Source organism: Perissodus microlepis, chromosome 22 (genome assembly GCF_051167445.1).
Source record: "Perissodus microlepis isolate ML-2025 ecotype Zambia chromosome 22, ASM5116744v1, whole genome shotgun sequence".
Lineage (NCBI taxonomy): Eukaryota > Metazoa > Chordata > Actinopteri > Cichliformes > Cichlidae > Perissodus > Perissodus microlepis.
The window spans coordinates 1547806-1574759 of NC_140481.1; the positions used below are offsets into that span (position 1 = coordinate 1547806).

The following is a 26954-nucleotide window of genomic DNA, read 5'->3' on the forward strand; positions in this document are numbered from 1 at the left end:
TGATCCATGCAGGTTTTATAGCCCCACCCGGCACCCATGCCTCAATGCACGTACCAACCTCTGCTTTAGACCCCCAAGTTAGTGGACATCCTGGTATACCCCCCCCCCCCACTCATCAAGTGAAAAATGTCCAAGCCTTCACTGGCAGTGCTGACAGCAAGGTGCTTGTAGAGGACTGGATTCGTGACATGCAGTATCTTCTTGAGGCAATAGAGCTCCCCATTCACCTCCGCTTTTCCACGGTTGTGCGTCACCTAACTGGTGAAGCCCGAAAGCTGGTCCTGAATCTACCTCTCCATGACCAAACACCTGAAAGGGCATTCGAAGAACTGAGAGCAGAGTACGGCAACACACAGAGCTCCTCAAATCTACTAGCGGACTTCTATGAGCGTGTTCAGAGGTCTGGGGAGTCTGCCTGTTCATATGCTATAGCACTGGAGGCAACACTGCGAACTGTGGAAGAAAACCAAAGAGGAGGCAAGCCTTTCCCTGACCGTGACAGTAAACTCACCCGGCAGTTCATACGGGGGATTAATGATGAGGATGTGTATGCGAGGATCTCGCCAATGAAGCCCCGGCTTTTGAGTTTCCGTGAGCTGCAGGCTGAGCTCCGAAATTTAGCAAAAGAAACAAAGAGATTCCAGCCTCAAAACAAGTCAAAGAAAACTTATGCCCAGGTACAACTGGCATCAGAGTGTAGTGTGAATGTTAAGGCAGAAAAGGCTAAACATTTCTCAGAGTGGTCAGAGCTAGCAGAGATGGTCAAGAAATTAGCATTGAGCCAGGAGGAGCAGATGGCCAAGTTGACCCACCTTGAATCGAGAATTGATGCTCCATCCTCTGCCACTCCACTGAGAGTCCGACCACCTCCTGAGGCTACAACCCCAATGTCAGTGGTCACATGCTACCGGTGTGGGAAGCAAGGATATATAGCCCGGGTTTGCAGAGCAGTGCTCCCAGGGCCTGATCAGACATGGGCACACGATCCTCAGCCTGTGACCCCCATGGAGGGAAACACTTACTCAGCTCAGCCTTTAAACAGTTAAAGCCCATGGTCGCCGGGGCAACCATGGGCGAGCAGCAAGTCCCCACACTGCAGGTGAACCAAGGTGACGGAGGAGAGAGCACTCCCCTAGTTGGTCCCAGGAATGAGGGGGATGTGGAAGTCAACGGAATGAAGTGCAGGGCACCCATCGACTCTGGCTCCCAGATAACCAGTATTACGCATCAGTACTGGCGCAGCCACCCCACCCTCCACAAACAAAAGCTACAGCCTTCTAAGATACCCATAGAAGGTGCAGGGGGCCAGAGTGTCACCTACCATGGTGTGCTACGCATCAACCTGAAATTGTTGGGGAGAGAGTTTAAGGGTGTGCCTGCTTTTGTTGTCACTAACAGAGAGTACTGCTCCTCTGTTCCTCTGCTTGTGGGAACTAATGTCCTCCGTGCCTCCAGAAGCCACCTCCAGGCAACCTACGGCCAGCAGTTCCTTCTCCAGGTCAAGGAGACTCATCCGGAGTGGTACACCTCCCTACTAGAGATTGGGAGCACTGAACAGTGTGATATGGATGACACAGTGGGCCCCGTTGTTTACACTGGTCGTAAGGTACACATTCAAGCAGGGAAAGAGATGGATTTAATGTGCAAAATAAAAGCTGGACCACAAAGAAAGACTTATACAACCCTAATTGAAGGCCACCCCTCCCTGCGGCTCAGCCAAGACATCCTGGTCGCCAGAGTTCTTGCTGATGTAAAGAAAGGATGTGATGAACCTTTCCCAGCATGCTATCACTATCAAGCCTCACACGCATCTGGCCAAGCATCTCTGGTGGAAAGTATTGTGGACTTTTCAGACAGGATGCAGGGCAGTCATCACATTCGCAGAGGCAGAGAAGCATGCCTGGGTATGGACCACGTGGTGGCAAGCCAGGAAGTGGATTTAAGTGGAGCAGATGTCGAAAACGAGCACCAGCGTTCCCTTCTTAAAGAGCTTGTGGAAAGGAACGTAGGTGTGTTCTCACAGCATCCCATGGATTATGGCCATATAAAGACTGTGCAACATGAAATCCCTCTGGTTGACTCTTAGCCATTTCGACTGCCTTACCGTAAGATCCCCCCATCACAGTGGCAGGATGTGAGGAGGTTGCTGACAGAAATGGAGGCAGCAGGAGTTATCAGGCCCAGCAAAAGTCCATATGCTTCACCTGTCGTGATCGTAACCAAGAAAGATGGATCACTAAGGCTGTGTATTGACTACAGGAAACTGAACTCCTGTAGCACGAGAGATGCTTTTCCTCTCCCCAGAATAGAGTAAGCCCTGGAGGCTCTAGGGCAGGCAAGATACTTCTCCACCCTTGACCTCGGTTCTGGTTATTGGCAGGTAGAGGTGGCGGAGCATGACAAACGCAAGACGGCATTCAGCACCCCTATGGGGCTCTTTGAAGCAAATCGTATGCCTTTTGGACTGCAGAATGCTCCCTCCACCTTTCAGAGACTCATGACCTGCTGCTTTGGCGATCTGAACTTCACCCACCTCCTAATCTATCTTGATGACCTCATCATATTCTCTAAAACCTTTGATGAGCATCTGGAAAGACTGCAGCTGGTGTTTGATCGGCTTCGGGAGCATGGCTTGAAGTTAAAGCCTTCTAAATGCCAGCTTGTGAGAAAGGAGGTTCAGTATTTGGGTCACTTGGTGTCTGCTGAGGGGATCCGGAGAGACCCAGAGAAGATCAGCAGGGTGAAAAACTGGGTGAGGCCCACAAACCGCAAAGAAGTGTTGCAATTCCTGAGATTTGCTGGATACTATAGGCGGTATGTAAGTGGGTACTCTACCCTAGCTGCTCCCCTGTACCGCCTAACTGCTGGTGACCCCAGAAAGAAAAAGAGAGGGGGAAAGAAAAGTCTGGCCACCTTTTGTGTGGACAGATGAATGCGAGAAGGCATTTCAGACCCTAAAAGAAAGGCTGACAAGCACTCCAGTGCTGGGATATCCTGATTATAGCCTGCCTTTCGTTCTGCAAACGGACGCCTCAGGGGAAGGTCTGGGCGCCGTTCTAGCTCAGGTCCAAGGGGGAGCTGAGAGGGTCATAGCCTTTGCCAGCAGAGGTTTGAGCCCAGCAGAGACAAGGTATCCTGCACACAAATTCGAGTTCCTTGCTCTCAAATGGGCAGTCACAGACAAATTCTACAACCACCTCTATGCGCGTAGGTTCTCTGTCCAGACAGACAATAACCCTCTCAAGTGTGGTATGTCCTCAGCAAAGCTGGATGCTACAGGCCAGCGGTGGGTGTCTAGGCTGGCTGCTTTTGATTTTGATGTCCAGTATCGGAGGGCACAGAGCAACACAAACGCTGACGCCCTCTCTCGCATGTCTGACCAGGAGGTCATGCACATCCTACAGACATGCCCTCAGTGGGTGGGTGTCGACGAACAGGGGCATGGTGTGAGACAGGCTACCCAGGATACTCAAAGCCTCACTGGCCATGGCACGTCTGCAGGGGAGGAAGTTGAACTCGGCCCCCCTACATCCACTGAGCCTTAGAGGGATGTGGGGATGGAATCCCTGCCCACCATGACCAAACAGGAGATCCGTGCAGGGCAGAAAAAAGACCTTGTTATTGGCCCTGTCTTGCACTATAAGAGTATGAACCAGAAACCAAGCCGCAGTGAGTGGATCAGTGGTGGAGGGCACGTGCGCCTTCTCTTAAAGGAGTGGAGAAGGTTAGTGGTAAGGGATGGCATCCTGTACCGCTGCATCCAAGACAGCCAAAGGGGAGTAGTTGAGCAATTGGTGCTACCAGAGGATTTGCGTATATCAGTCAAGACTGCTCTCCACGATGACTCAGGCCACCTTGGTTTTGAGAGGACATTGCATATGATAAGGGAGAGATTTTATTGGCCACAGATGTTTCAGGAAATCAAGGCTTGGTGCGAGCAATGTGAGAGGTGCTGCCTTAGAAAATCTCCAACCGCAGGGTTCAGGGCCCCCCTGGTCAGTATCCACAGCAGTGCCCCCTTGGAGCTAGTTTGTGTAGATTTTTTAACTGTTGAGAAATCGAAAGGTGGTATCAAAAATGTCCTCGTTGTCACTGACCATTTCTCATGCTATGCGCAAGCATACCCCACTAAAGACCAAAGAGCCAGCACAGTGGCTAAGGTGCTGTATAGAAACTTTTTCTGTTGGTTTGGCTTCCCAGCAAAATTGCATGCAGACCAAGGGCGCAATTTTGAAAGTGCTGTGGTGAAGGAGCTTTGTAAATGCACCGGAATCACTAAGACCCACACCACGCCCTATCACCCACAGGGCAACGGGACGACTGAATGGTTTAACCGCACCCTCATGAACATGCTGGGGACGCTAGAACCTCACCTGAAGCCCCGGTGGCATAATATGTGGATGCAATGACATACGCCTACAACTGCACCCGCCATGATTCGACAGGGTACACACCATACTACTTAATGTTTGGAAGGCATCCCCGGCTCCTTGTCTACTTGGTTTTTGGGCTGTCAACCACTAATGGGTCAGGTGGATATAGCGAGTATGTCCAGACCCTGCATGACTGCCTGTCACAGGCTTATGCACAGGCTAATCAGGCCTCTCGCCAGGCTAAGGGTCACCAGAAAAGATACTATGACCGGCAAGCAAAGAGTCAAAGCTTCAGCCCGGGTGACAGAGTCCTTGTTAAAGTGTGTCATGTGGAGGGGCGAAGCAAACTAGGAGACAAGTGGGAGTCACGTCCATACATTGTGGTGAAGAAACAGCCAGACATGCCGGTGTATGTGGTGCGATCGGAAAATGGTGATACGGAGAGAGTGGTCCACCGCAACTTACTCACACAGTGTATGTTTCTTCCCGTGGAGCAGGTGGGAGAGGAGACAAGGGAGGAAATGGAGCTCGACATGGAGGAGAGTTGGGAGATTGAGGACATAGAGGACAGTGGAGAGCAGGCTGATGAAGTAATCAGACAGGGGGAAGAGTCGGACACAATCGAGGACGGGGAGACTGATAGCCTGGAAGGCGGTGTGGAGGGAGTTTCACCTGAAACAGCAAATGGATCACTTGCCCCCACAGAACCAGAGGAAAGGGACACAGGGGCAGGACAAGAGAGTGAAGAATGGAGGGGAAATGAAATTGCAGGGGCACCCACTCACCTCCCAGACCCAGTGAACCAAGGAGGAACTTGCCGAGGAGTCGGCATGCCCCAAGAGACTGACATGGGTCGAGAGTTAACGAACCAGGGGAGGATCAGAAGAAGATAGAAAGGGGATGGAAGCTGTGGCAGAGGGCCAAAGCAAGAAGGGCTGCAGGACACACGTAGGATGACACAGCCAATGTACCCACACTAATAGAATACACACATAGACATTTTCGCATTACACTGCACATCTTCCCACACCGTTATTCTTTTATACATAGTGAGACTGTTTTGTTTTATTTTGTTTTGTTTGATGACTGGGACGCCATCACTTAAAGGAGGGGCGGATGTAAGGCAGTGACTGGAATAAGTCACAAGGTGTCGCTGTTGAGCTGCATATGTATGGTAGAGCTAAGCAATTTTGACCATTTGTCCTCTGCAGGACACCGTAATTCAGATTCCTCGTTCGCGCGGGCGCCATCTTGGTTCAGTGTTTACTGTGATTTTTGCGAAGGTAAGCACTGTCAGTGGCGTACTGCATTGGTTTTATTGAAAATGAAGTGTTTCACTGTGTAAAATAGCGGTTTGTCATTTAAGCCAAGCATATATTTTGTTTATTGAGAGGTTCATGTACTGTCTGATGAGAGTATGAGCAGTTTGTGTGCATGTTCCATTTTGTAATATCTGCCGCAATTTCGGGCTACATTCCTGCTTGTTAGCAGAGCACTCATTCGGGCAAAGTAATGCAAGTTGAAGCATTAGCTTTTCAGCTACAGTTTGCTGGTAGTCCTGCTATGTTAGTTTTGTGTCATGCACATTCCTGAGACCGAGGAATTTGGACATGATTATTTTTGTTTAATGTGTTTTTTTTATATATTTGTTGTTGGCTTTCACCATGTGTTGATAATCACGCAGTTTCTACTGTGATTTGCGAAGGGCCAGCAGCAGAGTTGGAGTGGTGTTTGCCCCAGCATCTGAATAAACGGCGCGTGCCGAGCCACAAATTGAACGCCTGTGTCCGACTGGTCTCTACTGTGCACCCCAATCCAACACAAACTTACACAACGCAGAGTCCGGGGTGTAGGGAGACCCCTGCACTGGTTGGGTTACATTTCCATCTCCTGTTTTAACCCTAGGCTCTCCTCTAATCATTTCTTTTAATTCTGCCATTTTTATTTCACAAATGTAATACTTACCCCCGTCCACCAGATGTCACCCTTGTTCTCCTCTGTCCTCCTCAATGCTCCTCCTCTGTTACGCCCTCACGCTCAACTCCACCCCTCTGAGTTGGGCTGCTCGCTCCTCCTTCTTCTGTCAGTCTGCTTCACCCCGCTCTGGGAGACACTTCCTTCTCACACACCATACAGAGCGTGTGTCACGCTCTGCAAAACCCAAACACACAGTTTTAGACGCAAATTCACTTTAAGCCTAATTTCTAACTCCAACTTTAACCCAAACAGTCTATAGGCGCTACAGCGGCCAACGAACCCAGCTACGGAATCTAACCAGCGAAAGAACTCAGCCCCACTGTCAGGCAGACTGTCAACTGCAACGAATTATTTTAACTTTTTATACACACTCACAATCTAAAGACACTGTAGCAGGATTCCACAATCTCTGACTCGGAATCTAACCGGCTAAAGAACTTGGGCCCACGCTCATATAGGCTGTAAACCGAATTTACCCACTCGATTTCAATCGAGACACGAGACGCAACCTCTCGCGCTTCACACACACACACACAGCTTAGAAGCGCTGCTACAGAGACTCTGCCTCACTCCCCTCCGTGGCCCATACGTCCATAGCAGAGTACGTGGGGGGGCCTATTCTCATACACACTTCAGCTGTGGCAGGATCCCCGACCCTGACTGGTTCTTTAAGATGCCCTCAAGTCCAGGTTACCACCCTAGTCCTCCCGTCCCACGGGTCTCGCCCTCGCATCCGCGAGCGAGTGGGGCAGCCAAGCCCAGAGCAATTACTCTTACTCTATCACTTTCAGCCGTCATCCACAACAACCAGTTCATTTACTCCGCTTATTACACCCCAATTTAGTTGCTGTAACGCACTGAGACGGATGATGCTCACACACCCCCTCTTTGTCTACTGCAGCAAATTGACACTGAGAATTCGATCAACATAGCGAACAGACAATTTAAATAAACTCCAATATGCACACTTACAGGCGGTGACTACCTTTATTTAAGATGACCCGGGTCGCTGTTCGCTTCGCTGTTCGCTTCGCTGGTCGAACCCCCAGACTGCCCAATCCATCTTCCTTAGCCTCCTATTGGAATCCCGGACGAGCCCCCAATTATTAATGTCAACACTTCACCGAGTTCTTTTGATTCCTCAGAGGCATCCAATGGAAGACAAAACACTGCTCAGTAGACCATTTAACACTTTATTTCACTTTCACAATACTTCTAGAAGGGAGATGTATCCTGCAAGACACACTGCCGCGGATCTCACAATGGTGACGGGCACCTGACAGTTTTATTACCGGGCGCCCTATTCTAGTCTAAACAACAGTATTTTTCAGTATTTGATCAAAAACGTATTTATTTAGCCTAGCCTTCCCGGCTTCCTAAAGTAATGATTTAACCTTCAACCTTTTGTGCCTACTATGCCTGGTGTATTATTGGTTAGTTATGTCTCACACCTGTCAGCATATCAGTATTTGTATCTGCTATTGCTCTTAATTGGTTCCTTGAAACACTTTGGCATACCTCTGGTTTTTAAATGTGCTATATAAATTGTATTGTATTGTATTGTACTACAAGAAGGCTTATGACTCAATGCCCCACACCAGGATCCTGGAATGCCTAGAACTGGACAAGATCAACAGGACCCTAAGAGCCTTCATCAGGAACTCAACGGGGATGTTGGATGTGGCAGTCAACACTAGAGGCCAACTTTAAGCCCATAGCACAAGTCACCATCAAGTGTGGGATCTACCAAGGAGATGCTCTGTCCCCACTGCTGTTCTGCATAAGCCTGAACCCCCTCGGTGAGATCATTGAGAAGACTGCCTACGGAATGGAGCATTTGTCAGCCACCTCCTGTACATGGATGGCATCAAGATATATGCCAAGGGTGCATGAAAGATTGATTCACTGATCCACACCACCAGTATATACAGCAACAACATCGGAATGTTGTTTGGATTGGAGAGGGAGAGGGAAGGACAGAGGGAATCTAACTACTAGAAGGCAACATTGCAGACATTGAGGACAGCTACAAGTACCTGGGGATCCCACAGGCAAATGGAAACCATGAAGAGGCTGCTAGCAAAGCTGCAACCACCAACTACCTGCAGAGGGTCAGGAAAGTGCTGAAGAGTCAGCTGAATGGTAAGAACAAGATCTGGCTATCAACATCTACGCCTGCCCGTGATCAGGTACCCTGCTGGGATAAAAAGCTGGCCAAAGAAGGAGAAAGGTGAGCATGCATTGGGGGTTTCACCTTTAGTCCAGCACCCTGAGGCTGTACACTAAGTGGAAAGAAGGAGGCCGGGGGACTAGTGAGTGTCAGTACCACGGTCTAGGATTAGACAACGAACATCCACAAATACATCAGGAAGATGGCCACAACTGACCGCGCGCTCAGTGAATACCTCAGGCAGCAGAAACCCAAGAAAGAGGAGCAAGAGGGGGAACCATCATGGAAGGACAGGCCTCTGCAGGGTATGTTCCACCAGCAGATAGCGGAGGTGGCTGACATCCGGAAGTCCTAGCAGTGGCTGGACAAAGCTGGATGGAAAGACAACACAGAGGCACTAATCATGGCATCACAGGAATGAGCTCTGAGGACAAGATCCATAGAGGCTAGGGTCTATCACACCAGGCAAGACCCCAGGTGCAGGCTGTGTAAAGAAGCCCCTGAGACAATCCAGCACATAACAGCAGGGTGCAAGACGCTAGCAGGCAGACAGGCATGGAACACCATAACCGAGTGGCCAACATAGTATACAGAAACATCTGTGTCGAATATGGCCTGGAAGTCCCGAGGTCAAAATGGAAGACGCCCCCTAGGGTGGTGGAGAATGACCAAGCTAAGATCCTGTGGGACTTCCAGATACAGACGGACAAAATGGTGATGGCTAAAACCGGACATAGTGGTGGTAGACAAACAGAAGAAGACGGCCGTAGTTATAGATGTAGCGGTTCCCGGTGACAGTAACATCAGGAAGAAGGAAGCCAGAGAAGTACCAAGGGCTCAGAGAAGAGCTCAAGAAGATGTGGAGTGTGAAGGTAACAGGGGTCCCAGTGGTAATCGAAGTGCTTGGCACAGTTCTAGGAACAGCTAAGATACTGTGCAGGACCCTCAAGCTCCCAGGTCTCTGGTAGAGAACCTGAGCTTGAAGGATCGACCGCTCACGGGGGCGAGGATATTTAATGGTAAAAAACAACAGAGAAAATTATTATCTCATTTATCAAAAGATAGAGAGCAATAACACATCAGAAAATCTCTCAAGAAATTTCAACAAATGAAATAAAGAGTAGAAAAACACTTGAAACATATTTACGTATATCACTTAAAACAGGCTTAGGATCTTATTTTCCAGTGTCATCTCATATTGATTCTACAGTAATACAGAGAAAACATCAAAATCAGACAATGGCCTATGAGCAAGCACATGCCAACAGTAAGAATGGAAAAACTCCCTTTTAGCACGAAGAAACCTCTGCCAGAACCAGACTCAGAGAGCCACATCTGATGGGGGTGATGGGGTTGTCACATATTGTTGGCCATTTGGGATTTGGGCCCACATTTCCAATTGCCCCTACACCTAGAAGCTCAGGTGGTTGGACAGCTTTCCCAATGTAAACTTCAAAATTTGATCCTGTTGTGATTTGGCACAAAATAAATAAAGCTGAATTTGTCCAGCAAGGACTAATATCTTGAAACCCCATTTTCTTGGTGTACTGGGTAGGTATTCTTGTCCATAAATGGCACAATTTGCTCATCCACAATTTCTCTTGCATAGAAGGAGAAATAGTCTCATCATAGTCACCCATATTGAGATTGAGCAACTGTTGTTGCTGAAAAGGAGAAATTTTTAATGCCCTCTCACTGTGCAAGAAGTGTCACATCAGTATCAGCATGCGAAATGTGCACAAATCAACGTCTCCTTCAATATTGCACAGCAGTGTCCTGAGGCAATGAAGAGAAAAACTGAATCGCTTAACATGCGAAATAAAAAAACAAAAAATCATGAAAACATCTCTACAGCTTCATATGCTCACGCTTGTTTTTTATTTACAGGTTATGTCATGTTAAATATCATTACTAGGGCAAATATTCTTACTTCAGTCTCACACCATATGTTCCTCCAACCATGTGTCAGAAAAAGGTGTCCCATCTTCAAATCATGCTAGATAGTGACTCCCACATTTTTTGTATTGGACTTTTTCAAACACTGATTGGTTGGCATCATACATTCACATGTAATATAGACATGTAACAGGCATGAGGCTTAAATAAACTTTCTGTTGCCCAACAGCCATGCTGTAAAGTCTATTTAAACGTAAATGAAACTTATAGTTGGACATTTTAGGATAATTTGTCCAATTCAAAGAAAATAATAAAATAAATACATCTCTTTTTAAAAATGTTTATCCTTTTTGATTTACTTAAGCTTCTTAAGTCAAACATATTCAACGTATTATTTGTTAAAATTATTCTTTTTCTTTTTAGTTCTAAATTAGTTTTCTCCACAGAAAGTGTCTGATTCTGTTGCTACTTTATGAAGGCCAAGTACATAGTTGCTAACTTAAAAATGATAAAATATTTATTGAAATCAGTCCACATTTATCTATTTTAACTATTTTTCAATTTTATTTAACAACAAAGACAACATACATCACATAAAACTACGAAAAAATATTTTTGGTTGCCTAACATTTTGTAATTTTGGGTAACAAAGAGTATATTTAAGCATCATGCCTCAGATTACTTTTGTAATTTTGTTATAGCAAGTTTCAAAATAGAGATATTGTGGTATAAAAACCACACACTCATCAAGGAAGGCATGAAAAGCTGACTTCAGAAATTCATGTCCATCTTTTATACTGTCTTTGGTTTAATCAGAATTTATTTGGAACAAAGAGGAGGTATGCCAACGTGGAAACAGAGAACGCTTGTTATTTTTCTCACAGAAGCTGTGTCTAAATTCAGCAACTGCATTGAGAGGCTGTTAAATTCGATGGTCTAGCCTAGCAACTGTGACAGCAGCAGCTACAAAGGTTAATTCTAAATTATAATTATAATATATATGATATCTATATTTTATATTTATTTATAAGAAAGGTCAGTGGTTGAATTTAACTCAGCTGTCTCAAATATTGGATCATGTTTCAGATAAAATGAAGGGTAAACCGATGTGGCGAGTCTAACAGGAGAGAGGTTATACATGACACATGACATTCTTACAAAATATGATGTAATGTTGTATATTAACCCAGAAATATATCAAGCATATACCAATCTACAGCAGTAATATGCAACACCCACATACAAGTAGCAACAATATACATCCAAAAAACACCATGTTTCACTTAACTGGAGAAAGACAACACTGTTTTTGTCATGGTCTGGGTGGTTTTCCACAGCATCGGCTCCTCCCCACTGGGTGGAGTCTTTGTTGTTCCTCACCTGATGGCAATCATACCGGCAGTATTTATGACCTGCGCACTCAACTGGTCTTCGCCAGATTATCTGCCAACTTTATATCTGAAACCCACCTACCAAGCTCTCCTGGATACAAGTTTGCAGCCGCCGGTAATCTCTCCCTTTATTCGAACTGCCAGTCTCTCCTGCCTGCCTCCCTGCATTGCACGCAGCACCCACCTGGACCTCTCCTGCCTCCCTCCTCCACGCAACCCCCACCTGCAAGCTTTGCCCTGGCCAGCCACAGTTTCCCCTGCCCAGTCCCTGCACCCAGTTATCCCTGCCATCTAGTCATAGTCATAGTCATAGTATTTTCTCTCGCCTCAGACGTCTAGTTTATGTTCCTTAATTCTAGTCTGAAATTTCTGTTAGCCTCTGAGCATTGTAAATAAAGACTCTTTTCGTTACACCGCACCTCTGGCCTCCGGGTTTGAAACTGCACTTGAGTCCATCCCATTTCCACGGGCCACTGTGCCATGACAGTTTTCCCTGACATTTATATTTTAAGTACATTTTGGTGCTAATACCAGCACAGTTTAAGTTTTTGAATTTACAACTTTTTGCTGTCCTTGAAAGACCTCAGTACCTATTCTACTGAAACCACTACAATCCCACTTTGATAATAAAATATTGTAATATGAACTAAAATTACTATTACTATAATATAAATCAAACCCTCATTAAAGCTGTCCACAGTTCCCTTTATTATTCCGTCTTTCTATAAACATCCTGTCCTGCAGGATAAACCTTAGTGATTCAGGTTGAGCAGAGAGGTCTTGACAGTCTCTTGGAGCTTCCCAGCAGGCACAGAGACATGGACAGGAGGGCTTTGTATGTATAGTAGCACCAGGGAGTCACTGCTCTGTTAGAAAAATAAAAGGATTCATTTTCCAAAATAAAAATTGCTTTCTTTTTCAGCTGCTCAGCTAAAATAGATTTCCAGAAAAATGAATCTGAATGCACAGGCGTTTGTGGGCCACAACTGAAGGTGCCTTTAAATTTAGACAGCCTTCATCACCTCACTGTAATGTAATCAACCTTCACATTCAACCTTGGGATTCAGAGGGTTCAGGGACATGGGAAAGATGCAAGAATATGTGGAAACTCACCCATTTAAAAGGAAATGAACTGCTTTCTCAAAGAAAAAAAGGGGTTGAACAAGGAGAGTGACAGAAGATAAAGGAGGAATTAAAACTGGATATTAGTAACAGACAGCAAGCTATTATATGCTATATATTTCTACTCAGTGAGTTAAAAAAAACCCTCTGCATTTATAAATGCAACAGTAATTTCTTATTTTTGTTTCATGCTGCTTAGATATGGGATTGTAATTCAAATGAGCATTCTTAGGACTTTTATTTCTTGGCACAACCTTGGTGGCTACCTGTAGACAAAGAACGCCACATTCATCTGTGTTTTCTGTTCTTGTATTTAAACATTTCACTGGTAGTGTCAGGTAGGCCAGATAATGGGACATAACTCCGTAATCTGTAGGAATACTAACCTATACAAAGAGCCCTTCTTTTTCTAAAATGGGGAGTGTATAAACTTACTGTATTTCTTATTTATAATATCTTGTTAATCAAATACCAAATCTTTGATAAAACAGTCGAGCTTGAAAGTAGTCTGACTTTGTTAGGACTGAATGTGACACCACATTGTTTAATTTCACTGTATTTTACTTTTGTTATTCAGAATGTGTATGAACATAGAATATATATATATATATATATATATATATATATATATATATATTACTTATTACCAGCCATCAAAGATGCTAAACAACTTTAACACAAATTCTACTGCTTTTGTACCTCTGCCAACATGTTCTGTGTGTGGGTGGAAAACCACACAAGCAACGAGACATGAAGTGTCAACATAGAGCAGAACTGAAAAACAGATTCACTGAGAAGGGGTACCAATGCAAATGCAGAATAACATTTTTCTCCTTTGTACAACAGACAAACTCTTACAGAACTTAATAACAACATCACCTGTGACTTCTTGGAGTTTATCTGATGTAAAAACTCCTCCCTCCATTTTTAAAAGCACAGGATTTTCACAGGGTCACCATTTAAACATTATATTAGGAACTGGTAATCAAAACGTATTTGCAGGGATCTTTATTTTATGGAAGTAATAAAAATAAGAAATACTTGAAACCCTAATTCCAAGAAATTGGGGCGCTGTAAAATGTAAATCAAAACATAATACAATGATTTGCAAACTTATAAACATATATTTTATTCAGATATATTTCAGAATAACATTCTTTCATGATAGTCATGAAGACTTCACCATCCATAATATCAATAGGCAAATCTGAAAATTTCAAGAGACAATTCTAAAATTCTGTTTTGAATATTGACAATATGGACACCACATCTAAAGAGAGCAGACTATCCAGGTTGTTATTAGCACACATTTCAAAAAACGGAGGACACAGCTTGAATTGGCAGCTTGCACATCTGGAAAGGTGCCATCAACACTGACTGCTACACCACATTTTAGAGCAACGTATGCTCCCATCCAGATTATGTCTTTTCAGGCGTTGTATATTTCAGCAAGGCAATGTTCAGCCTCATACTGCATGTATTACAGCAGCATGGCTTTGTAGCAGAAGAGTGTGGGGGCTGAAATGACCTCTGTGCAGTGCAGGCCTCTCACTAACAGAAAAGATTTGGCACATCATGAAATGAAAAATTCAACAACTGATTGTTGAGCAGCTAGAGTCATGTATCAGACCAGAGTGGGACAGCATTCTTCTCCCAAAAGTTCAGCAACTGATCTCCTCAGTTACAAAACATTGAATGTATGGACTACCATTATAAGACGTGTGTTTCTGGACATGTGCTGCTGCAGTTTTCTGTATTCTATTGTGAATGTGAGTTTATGACTTTTTGAAACATTTTTGTTTTTTTTTTTGTTTTTTTACATTTTTTACACTTTCTCAGTTTTTCTAGAATTGGGGATGTACAATATTAGGAACAAACTGCATTGCTGTTGCTAGTCTCTTCACCCTAATACCCAAGCTGTACTAACTTACCGCATGAAACTACAGTATTGTGCAAAAGTCTTAAGCCACCCTTTTCTAAATATTTTACTAGGAAAATGGTAAATACGTATAATTTGTATATTTTGAGAGTTTGTATAATTCTAACAAGCTTGAAAGTCAACATTTATAGTAGGTCCACGTTTATTCTTTGGCACAGCCTGAAGCTTCCTCAGAAAATCCAAGATGGCGCTGGAGTGACGGCAGCCTTTCCAAGTAGCTCTGCAACACTGTACTTGTTTCTTAACTTTTAACTATTTTTATATTACTTTCAAACTTATTTTCATCTTCCTCTAGTTACTTTACTTTCTACCTCTTAGATACAGCATGGATAACACACTTTTTAAAACTTCTGGAACCAGCTCCTTCGTCTATTCGAGAGCAAAGCTGCTGGCACTAAACACAAAGACACAGACTGGCATGAGACACAACATCCCGGCCAAGCTAAAAAGGAGCTACAGAGGCTGCAAAGCTGGTGCAAGGAAAGCGATAGTGACAATGGGCAACGTGAACTTGCTACAGAATAAGATTGATGAACTGTCACCTTTGAACAACCACCGACTCTGCCGTGAGTGCAGTTTGTTTATCTTCACCGAGACGTTGCTAACCGAGCTAACGCCCCAGACTAACGTAGACCTATGTGGATTTACACCCGTGAGAGCCGATAGGGACGCACAGGCCAGTGGGAAAAATCAGAGGTGGGGGACTCATTGTCTACATTAACAACAGATATTGTAACCCTGGACACGTCTCCGTTAAAGGATCGGTATGCCGTCTGGACCTGGAGCTGCTAGCTGTTAGCTTGCGGCCATATTATCTATCTTGGGAGTTCAGTCATGTGATCTGTGTGTGTGTTTACATCCCTCCGAGGGCAGACACAAAAGCTGCCTGTGAGGAAATACACACAGTTACAGCAAGACTGCAGACACAACACCCCAAGGCTTTCATTATTATATCTGGAGACTTTAATCATGTCATACTGAATTCTAATCTGGCTGCTGTTCACTGTCCCACACGGAGCAACAGGACAATTGACTTGATGTATGCTAATGTGACAGATGCATGCAGAGCCACCCAGCCTCCCCCTACTAGGGAAGTCAGACCACAACCTGGTCTACTTACAGCCACAGTACACACTCCTCGTCCAAAGGCAGCCTTTGACAACGTGTTCCATTTTTGTGTGGATGTGGTCGCCCCTGCTAAGACGGCATGGTGCTATCCTAATAACAAACTGTGGGTAACACAGGAAGTCAAAGCTGTCCTCAACATGAAGAAGAAGGAGGAGATGAAAGCAGCACAGCGAGAGGTGAAAGGCTGCCTAAGGGAAGCAGAAGACACCTACAAGAGGAAGGTGGAGCAAAAGTTGGAGAGGAGGTCTGGAATGGTGTGAAAAACATCACACAGGCCACAACATCAAGAACAGCACAGTGGGGGGGCTGTGGAGAAGGCAAACAAACTCAACAACTTCTTCAACAGGTTTGACCCCCCCACCCTCACCTTTACACAGCCCTCTCCCTACTTTCCTATGTCCCTCAATTCTCCCCCTGACACTATGGTAAATAATAAATTGACTGATTCTTATATAGCGCTTTTCTACTCTCCCGGAGTACTCAAGGCTCTAAGCTCTATACAACATGCCACATTCACCCAATCACACCCATTCTCACATAGTGCTTTCAAAGTACATTCACTTTCTAAGTATATTCACTTTCTAAGTACATTCACACATATTCATACTCCGATGGATGCATCTGAGAGCAACTTGTGGTTAGCATCTTGCCCAAGGATACTTGACATGCAGACTGGAGGAGCCAGGGATCGAACCACCAACCTTCCGATCAGTAAATGACCAGCTCTACCTCCTGAGCCACAGCCACCCCCTCCTCCAACCGCTCTCTCAACAGCATGACAGCCCCCCCCCCCCAAGTGTCACAGTGGACCAGGTCAGGAGACAACTGAGGAAGCTTCGCCCCAGGAAGGCAGCAGGCCCAGACAAGGTCTGTCCTAGGATGCTAAAGGCGTGTGCTGCTGAACTTGGGGAGGCGCTACAACGAGACTTCAACCTCAGGCTGCAACTGGGGAGAGTGCCCACCGTCTGGAAGACACGCTGCATCGTCCCGGTCCCCAAAAATAACCGGCCCAATGAGCTGAAACACTTCCGACCGGTGGCACTGACGTCACATCTTATGAAGACTCTAGAGCGGCTCTTCCTCAACCTCCTCCGACCACAGGTACAACATGCCCAGGACCCACTACAGTTCCCCTACAAAGCGGATGTCGGAGTGGAGGATGCCATCCTGTACCCCCTACATAGAGCCCACTCACACCTGGACAAGGGAAAAGGCACGGTCAGGATCCTGTTTCTTGACTTATCTAGTGCCTTTAATACAATCCGGCCCCGTCTGCTTCAGGAAAAACTAAACAGGATGCAGGTGGACCCCTGGCTCGTCACTTGGATCTCCGACTATCTCACTGACAGACCACAGTACGTCAGGCTGAAGGACATCACGTTTGACACTGTGGTAGTTTGCAGACGACACAGCCATCATGGTGTGTATCTGGGATGATCAGGAAGAGTACAGGAGTCTGGTGAGGAACTTTGTCACATGGAGTCACACAAACCACCTGCAACTCAACACCTCAAAGACCAAGGAACTGGTTGTGGACTTCGGGAAGTTTAGAGCAGGGCCACTGCCAGTTCAGATAGAGGGAGAGGAGGTGGATGTGGTCAACAAGTACCTCTGGCTGTGGGTGGACAACAAACTGGACTGGTCATGCAACACGCAGCACCTGTATAAAAAAGGCCAAAGCCAACTTTACTTCCTCAGGAGGTTGAGGTTTTTTAACATCTGCAGGAAGCTCCTGAGGATGTTTTACCGGTCGGTGGTTGTAGGAGTACTGTTCTATGCTGTGGTGTGCTGGGGGAGCAGCACAGCAAAGGACTCATCCAGGCTGGAAAAACTAATCAGGAAGGCTGTCTCTGTGGTCGGCACGAAGCCGGACACTCTGGTGACGGTGGCAGAGAAAAGGACACTAAAGAAACTGCAGGATATTATGGACAATGCTGGGCATCCTCTGCACACGGTCGTAAACAATCTGAGGAGCCTATTCAGCGACAGGTTGCTTCTCCCAAAGTCCAGAACCAACAGACTTAAAAACTCCTTTGTCCCACACGCCATCAAACTGTTTATCTCCTCGTTGGAGGAGAGAGGGAGGGGAAACAGGAGGACAAAGGAGGGCGGGAACAACTGAGCTGTAGTGATTTTTTTCACTTTGCAATATTTTTTCTTATATTCGACTGTGCAATAATCACTGTGCAATAGACTCACTCAAATGTGCAATCCACTGGTATTCCCATTTATCCCTATTATATATTTTGTATTTATATATGTGTATATATCGTATATTTATGCTCATATCCTTGCTCTCATTCCCCTTATTTTATCTTTCACATGCAACTTCTGTCGGTCCTTTGCTACTGGAAACTAAATTTCCTGGAGCAACCCACCCGAGGGATTAATAAAGTTTCATCTAATCTAATCTAATCTAAAATCTTTTTGGTCATTTATTTAAATAGCCTTCAGGGATCAAAGCTCTTCTTTGGATGTTGTCTGTTCTCTGTTGATGATACCACACTGTTTCAGTAAAACTGAGGTCTGGGCTCTGGGGAGGCATATGATAGCGTGTTTGGGATCATTGCCATGCTGACAAATTAAGATTTTCCAATCAGATGCATTCCAGATATTATTGCATTGTGTATCAAAAACTGACAGGACTTTTCTTTGTTCATAATTCCATCAGTTTTGACCTGATGTCCAATACCGCTGGTGGAAACATAATAAACTTATAAACTTTATTTATAAAGTTTCCCCATATCCCCAAACTATCACAGAGCATTCATCCTGTTTTACAGATAAGCACTCAGGACTGAACCTGTCTCCTCACCTCCTCTGTACACAATGAGCCAAAAAGGTCAAATTTGAGTCATCACTCCATCAGCTGTGCTACCCCTGATTTTCAGTACAGTTCTTATGTACCTTGGCAGCCTTTTCTCCTAGTTTTTTTCTTTAAGAATGGCTTCTTGATAGTCACCATTCCAGTAAATGTACTTCTAATGAGGTTCTGGTAAATACTGTATGGATCAACTGAAGGGCTAGATGCATTTCTCAGTTCTTTGCTGCATTTTTTCCCCATGCTTCTTAAGGATACACTACATACCATGCTGACATATGCCAACTTTTTCCAATGGCTCTTTGCGAGTACTCCTTGTTGCAAAAACAATGTTATGCCAGATTCAGCTAAAGAAATTAGAACAAATTATGTGTTTTTGATACAGCCTGCTAGTAACAAAGTAACTGAAGATATAGTTCTTTGCTAGGTTGTCAGATTCATTCCTTATGTCTGGTGCCATTTTTTATCTTTGAAAGATTCAAGCTGCTTAACAGAAAAAAAAAAAGAAAGATAAACAAAAAGGACTCTGAGAAGTCCAAGGATTGAAGAACTGGACTGTAAATGAGTGAAAAAGTCAATGTCCAAAGAAAACGATTGAAATACTTTTAGAAAGTCCTGATAACTATTACCACTTTAATAAATTGGTTCCTTGGAAGCAGAATATTAAAAAATGAGTGGTGGCTCAAAACCATAATGTAAATGACAAAAGTTAAGTGAGGAACATTGCAGTCCAGGCCTTGAACTGTCAACAAGCCTCTTCCAAGTAGAGGATCCCCCAAAATCTTGAGAAACATTTTATAGACAGTACATAACACATCACTTTCTGCAGGTCCAACTTCCAATATACTATCACATACTATCTCACATACACATAGACTTCCAAGGCTAAGTGATCTGGATGCGCTTAACTTTGAATGACTTAAGTACCTGGGTAGCCTTGGATTCAGAATCCAACCTGAACACACTTATGCATCAGCTGTATGCGTGTTGCTCCCATTGTTATCCATCAGACCTCACAAGTAATTTTTACCAGCTCACTCAGCTTACATCATCCAATATAAAGGCTTCTATTAAAGAAATGAATAATATCAAATGAGCAAAGGTGACCTCGGTCTGCTCACGTGCTATCATGGCTCAGACACAATTGGCTGAGCTCAGCTTGTATCCGTGCTACCAAGTGTGCTGCTTGGTACTTGACAGATGCTTGAGTCTGAGGCAAGATGGGCAACAGAGACTGCAGTTTCAATCCTGTGATCTAATTTCTAACCCATCATCATCCCACTTCCCTAATGAAAGGAAATGCAAGGTCCCATCTGTCACAGGGAGATATTGCAAATGGAACCTCTCCATAGTGAAGGAAGTTCCTGAGGCAGAAATGCCTTCAACCATGTGCAAAAGGATTTGGATGATGTATAAAAATCATTTTAAGAGTTAAATTAATATCTGCAGACTAGGATATTGAAGACTCTTACTTTCTTTAGTTGCATCCTTGCTTTTTGCCACTCTGCATCAAAACAAACGTGTTCCTAAACCTACTGTTGTGTCCCAGATCTTTTTCTCTTTCTGAGGATATGAATCATCTTCCTTATTGCTTTCCTTTAAGGGGGCAGTCCAGTGTGCATGCAGCATCATTCAACATGATTAAAAATCGTGCTCTCTCCTTTAGTTTGTGTTTTGTCCCATCTCCCTTTGCTCTCATCTTCCTGCCTCTTGTTTTCTTTTCCCCTCACAGCCAATTGGTTGCCTTCCAATTGGGTTCAAACGCTCACTTTTAAAATTTTCTGTATGGAGGTTGCATGTTCTCTTTGTGCTTGGATGGGTCACTTGGTTAAATTTGGCAGTAAAGTGTTCTGACTGATGAAGACACATATGTTGGTCCACTTTCAAACTATCCACAGATTGTATTTATTTATTTTTCTCCATGCAAGGTAGAAGACACTCTCAAACACACAACTTCAGAAACCAAAGTTTTTCAAAATTTCCAAATCCTACATGTTTTTAAAATTTGAGTTCCTTGCAATGGATCACGTAGACTGTAAAACAGTTTACATTTTGACAGGTCACTAATTTGTAGTCAGTGTTGGGGAGTAACGGAGTACATGTACCGCCGTTACGTATTTAAAAAACAAAAAATGAGTAACTGCATTCCGTTACAGTTACCGTTTGAAAAGGTGGTATTCAGAATACAGTTACTTTGCTGAAATAAATGGATTACACGGTGGTATTTTCCTGTTTCATATGTTAGGCTAGGCCCTCTCTATTTTTGGTAATTCCACGCTGGTGGAAACCCAAACAAAACACACATTAAGAGGTTCTAATGCCTGTGTCTCACCTCTACTTGCGGCCCGCATAAAAATTATTCACAAAAATTATTTAATATGAAGGCAATAGCAGAGTGTTACAGGCTTCACCCTAAAGAATGTAGCCTCATGGGCAGTGTAGTCCGTGCTGCAGGGAGAATGGACTGCCATACCCGTTATGTGTCTGTGAGAGGGAGGGAGAAAAAGGAGAGTAGAAAAGTACGAGTATTCACCAACCAGAAACGGGAGCTGGAAGCATGTAAATATAATAATAACCACTGCAGCCTGACGAGCCCAGTTGTAAGTAAGCTTACAACGCTTACAACGCCTCTCTCTGTCTCTCGCTAGCAAAGTTGACCCAGACAACAAAGTAAAGCTAGTTTTCGGCTACGAGCCCGACATGAACCCGACGTATTAGCCAGAGGTCCCTTTACTACGGTTCGGAGCCGTGGACCTGTTTTATATACGCGCCGAATAGTTTTCTATACGAGATCACAGCAAAAAGTGCAGCCTTACCTAATGTCCACCTACTGTTACTCATTTATATTAAGATTTAAACATCTAGTTGGTGTTGGTATGGAGAGTAACCTTCAGTAATAGTAATAAATCACATTCATGTAGCTGTAAAAAGCATGATAATATATTAAGTAATCCAAAGTATTCAGAATCCGTTACTCTCATTGTGTAACGTAACAGAATACGTTACAAAATACATTTTGGGGCATGTAATCTGTAATCTGTAGTGGAATACATTTTAAAAGTAACCTTCCCAACACTGTATGTAGTTTGTCATATCTCTCAGCAAAAAGCATTACTACTTAGATCATCTGCTTCCATCTCACCCTGTCCCTAGGGACCTCTTCTCAGACACCAACCCTCTGCATGTCCTTGTTTACTACATCCATGAACCTCCTCTGACGTCTTGCTCTTTTTCTCCTGCCTTTCAGCTTCATCTTAAACATCATTTGTCTAATGCAGTAGCTTTGCACGTATCCAAATAAGCTTTACCTCTCTAACTTGTCTTGTCTTATAAGACAAACAGGACAAATTGTCTTATTTGTCTTGTCTATCTCTGTCATTCTCAATGAAAAAAAATATTAACATCTGACGTTTTTCACTCCCAACATCTCCAAACCATACATCATAGCAGGTCTCACTACCATCTTGTAAACCCTCGCTCTCACTCTTACAGCTGTCCTGTCTCAAATCACCCTTGGCACTCATCTCCACCCACTCCATACTGCCTGCACTCTTCTCTCCCCTGCATTTTCTCTCTTCTGTCGTCTGTTTAAACTCATCTCTGTTTATTAGTTGTTCACTTTTCCACCTGCCTCCTTGTCATTCACACACATATTCGGTCTTGCTTCTTCTGACTTTCATTCCTCTTCTCTCTAGGGCATGCCTCCACCTCTCCAGGTCTTCCACCTGCTCCCCAATCTCACCACAGATCACAATGTCATCTGCAAACATTATAGGCCACGGAGACTCCTGCCTGACCTCATCTCATCTGTCAACCTCTCCAACATTGCAGACAAGATTTCCATCATTATTGGGGAAATTTAAAAGTCAGTGTGCACTGTAAATCAGTACAGAGCAGTATTTAAGGTCTGAGTCTTACTACCCACTGGAGCAGAAACTGGGTTTCATCAGGACACTACAACACAGTACAAACATCCCCACAGACACAGTGGCCAGGAAAGCAGAAGAGCATCATTTCAAGACGGCCCAGAGTAAATGTGGTTATCCCAGGAACAGCTGAGGCGCATTTTCTCAAGCCATAACATTTCAGTGGCTTTCAACGCCCCCACCTCCCCTCTCTGGTCCACAGGAAGGACTAGGTCCCCTTGCACAAAAGGGTCATGTAGTGTATCCGGTTCAGTGCCAGGTGGATTACCATGATTTATATATTGGGGAAATCAATTTATAATGTACCACCATGGTACTCTGGTCAATGGTCACAAGAGTTTGCATATTAATGATGGTGAAATTGACCTCACGACCCATTGTTAGTCAGTTGTACCAGTTGCAGTCATGTAAACCTACAGTTTATAAGGTTAGGGAGACTGAGAAAGAGACTTGGATGAGTGATGAAAAGTTTCTCCCACTGAAAATGCAATGTCCACATGAACAGAATCTACTTTCTGGGGCCTCTTGGAGCCATTTCATAATTCATTTCATCAGTTCAAACAGTTGTACGTAAGTACTATTCATATATGTCAACACTTTGCCATAACCTGTCAGAAGACTCAGTTTCCACTATCAGATGAGTAGAAATTGGTTAGGATGTTCAGGAACAATCCAGGAATCCAGGCAATATTTTTTTTCATCGTTTTGATGGTCACTGTAGTGGTTATATTAATTTCTAATTTCTAATTAAGTTCTCTCTTTCTCTTATATTTAATATAACCACACTACGGACGGACAAGCGCCTGTTTTTATGGGTTGTGGTTAGCAACAATAACGGTAAAACCATCGCGTGTCCGCTTGTTTATTTTCCACATAAACCTTTCACAATAAAGCTCAAGATCCTGTTGAGGCTTTTCAAAATAAACTGAATCACGTGAAAGAGCAGATTATTTACGGATGAGAATTAAAAAAGAGCCGCCAGGTGCTAAAAAATAAACCTTAGACTCAAACGTTAGAACAGGCTTTTCCCCGCAGCACGCCGTGTAATAAATACTCACAAAGAAAATGGCGGCCGTTACAACTTATGTCTAAAAATGTGTAGTTTCATGCATCGGTTAAAACACTCGACTCCAGATACACGATGCCCAGCTGGGAAACACTTCACCTGCCCGAGATTCACAGAATTTACAGAAAATATTAAATTTTTTGTGATTTATATCGTTATCGGGACGGTAGATGTCTTATATCGGGATATGAGATTTTGGTCATATCGCACAGCCCTACCACATGGACAAGCCAAATGAATGGAGTCTTATGGTCAACCAAGACAAAGACTTGAGCTATTTGATTATATTAACAAGAGATATATTTGGAGGTATAAAGGTAAATGGACTGGTTCTTATATAGCACTTTTCTACTCTTCTGAGCACTCAAAGCGCTTCACCCAATCACATTTTTCTAAGTAACATTCACACACACTTTCATACTCCAATGGATGCATCTGAGAGCAACTTGGTTAGTATCTTGCCCAAGGATATTTGGCATGCAGACTAGGGGAAGCCAGGAATCGAACCACCAACCTTCCGATCAGCAGATGACCAGCTCTACCACCTGAGCTACAGCAAGTGTTCATGGATTTCAAAGGTGAGGCTTTGAAATCCATGAACACTGTCAAGCATCGTGCTTTGGGGTTGTTTTGCTGCTAGTGGTATAAGCACAATGAAAAAAGTTGAGGGAATAGTGAAGAAGGACGAGTACTTCCAGATTCTTTAAATTCACCTCATATCAATATCTATACGATTGGGACACAACTGGGTGTGCCAACAGGACAGTGATGTCAAACGCATATCAAACTGGTTTGGGAAGAATAAAGCCAGCTAATCATGAAGCTTCTGGAACTGCCTTCTAAAAGCCATGACCTCAGTCCTATTGAATATTTGTGAACTATGCTTAACAGCCAGGTCGGTGCCAGGAAACCAACCAATTTATATAAACTCTACCAAGCACCGTTTTCAAATATCAAACAAAATTATGCCCAAAGCTTATTGATGGCTATCAGAAGTGTAAATAACTAAAGGCTTTACAAGGAACTTTTAGAACAGCAAGATAATAATGTTTCATTTTTTATGTTTGTTAATAACTGCATGCTGTAGAATAATATTATCACAAACTTATTTTGATGGCACCCAGCTGGGAAGGACTCTGTCTGTTCAGCTGCAAGTCAGAACAGTCCAAAAGCACTGAAGATGGTGGTTAGCCACTCTGTGGGAAAACTTTTAATTTAAACCAAAAATGCTCCTTAAAAACAAGTTTGGCCTTTAGCTCATTAACTTATATTTCAAACACAGCACAACACCAGTAATTTCACTGAGCATTTGAGCAGTAGTGTCCATTCTGTCCCTTCATTCAGTTTAGGAGGTCTCTTTGTTATTCACTTAAGATGCTCTAAGAGCAGCTTTTATGAAGGAACTCACTTGGAATTGTTAGTGCCATTTATGCAAAGTAAATCATCTTCCTTTTAATCCAGCTCCTGTAGATCCCAAAGCAGAGTCTCTGAAATAGAAATGATCTTCTCCATCAACACACATCTTTCCACTAACCCAAGGTTTTTAGGCACTTTCTTGCCTAAAACTTTTTGGACAGACTCACAGATTGAGTTCATTTGAAATCCTCTAGTAATTAATTATTAGAACACTCATTTGGTCTTCTGCAGAAATTTAATGTTACTTTAAGTTCAGATATGGCAAGTTGTTGGTTAAGTCTTTCATACTGTACGAGCAGCCTCACTTTTTGATACCATTAAATTCTTTAGTGTCTGTTCCTGCTTGTACTCAATTTCCCAGCTCAAAGCAACATTTGAAGCTCCCAGCTGGGACACACTCTCTTTTTGCTCAGTATTAGTGGCAATAAAAAAACAAAACATCCAGCACATTGTTATACACACTGTTGTGACGTTATGATATCCAGTGACAAGAGGATTTCAGTGGAGCTGTGTGGATGTTTTAGCAAAAATGCAGTTGCAGAAGATTAGAAGTGAAGTGAGGATAACTATGTGAGACGCTGCTTTTATAATGCATCCCCACCCTCCCCTGCCTTCCTATATGTATCTGTCTCTGCAGGGTTTTTTCCGCCGAAGCATCCAGAAAAACATGGTGTACACGTGTCACCGGGACAAGAACTGCATTATCAACAAGGTGACGCGGAACCGTTGTCAGTATTGCCGCCTACAGAAGTGCTTTGCAGTTGGAATGTCCAAAGAGTGTGAGTTTCTGACACAATTTACACAAAGTACTGATGTGAGCAAATTAAATACAGCTGTTGGTTTGAAATAAAGGATTTGTTGTGGTCTATATATTCCAAGCAATAGTAAAATCAGGGGTATTAAGTATTTATTTTTTCAAAAAATAAGAATTGCAACATTTAATTTGATTAACTTATGTAGAGGAGTAACTGTCTGCATTTGTATTAATATATAAAATGGCCAAAACAAGAGAAAATATGATTTTTTAATACAGTGAAAAGATGGAATTGGAAACATTCTATCAGACACAACTTTTCAAAAGGACGTTTAGTGTCATTGTAGTTTTGTTGGTTGAACTTAACAGATTTAGTGCTGAGTAATCAAGCATTGTTTGTAAAAGATGGCTGTAAGCACTGGATCTGAGAACTGAAGCCAGCACTGAAGTGCAATATCACTGGGAGCCGGCTTTATAGTAGTTTTTCATACCTTCATAAAACATCTTGATCCAATAGTCACCCATTCCGATTTCTTTCACAAACCTCAAAATATTATGTTGAAATGAGCTAATTTGACTCCTTCTGCTCAGTGTGATGGTGGTCCTTGTGAAAATAAATTATTCATTAATTTGATATTAGCCCTTAACCAGAAGTTTCACTCTTATGTTTCACTGTGGTTACCAAATACAGTCGCATCTTGGTTCTTATATAGTGCTTTTTTACTCTACCTGAGCACTCAGACTGTTTTATATAACATAACCATTCACACTAGCACTTTTTTCAACACCTAAGCACTCTCTATCTAACATTCACATACATTCAAACTCCAGTGAACACATTATTGCCCAAGGATACTTAGGCATACAGATCAGAGCATCTGGGGCTCAAACCACCGACCTCCCGATTAGACTTATTCTACAAACCTATAATTTATTATTTGATTTCTAAGATATAAACTAATACGTTTTAATTAC

The 26954-nt window shown here is 43.5% G+C and overlaps 1 protein-coding gene across 2 annotated transcripts in view; it reads left to right on the top strand.

The window, feature by feature from the left end:
• Positions 1-26954, top strand: part of LOC146362372 (retinoic acid receptor beta-like) — a 255828-nt gene that overhangs the window by 180211 nt on the left and 48663 nt on the right. For both annotated transcript variants that reach the window (XM_084919459.1, XM_084919460.1), the window contains one exon: positions 25863-26004. In XM_084919459.1, coding sequence (XP_084775585.1) covers positions 25863-26004 — 142 coding nt within the window. The remainder of the gene's footprint in view (positions 1-25862; positions 26005-26954) is intronic.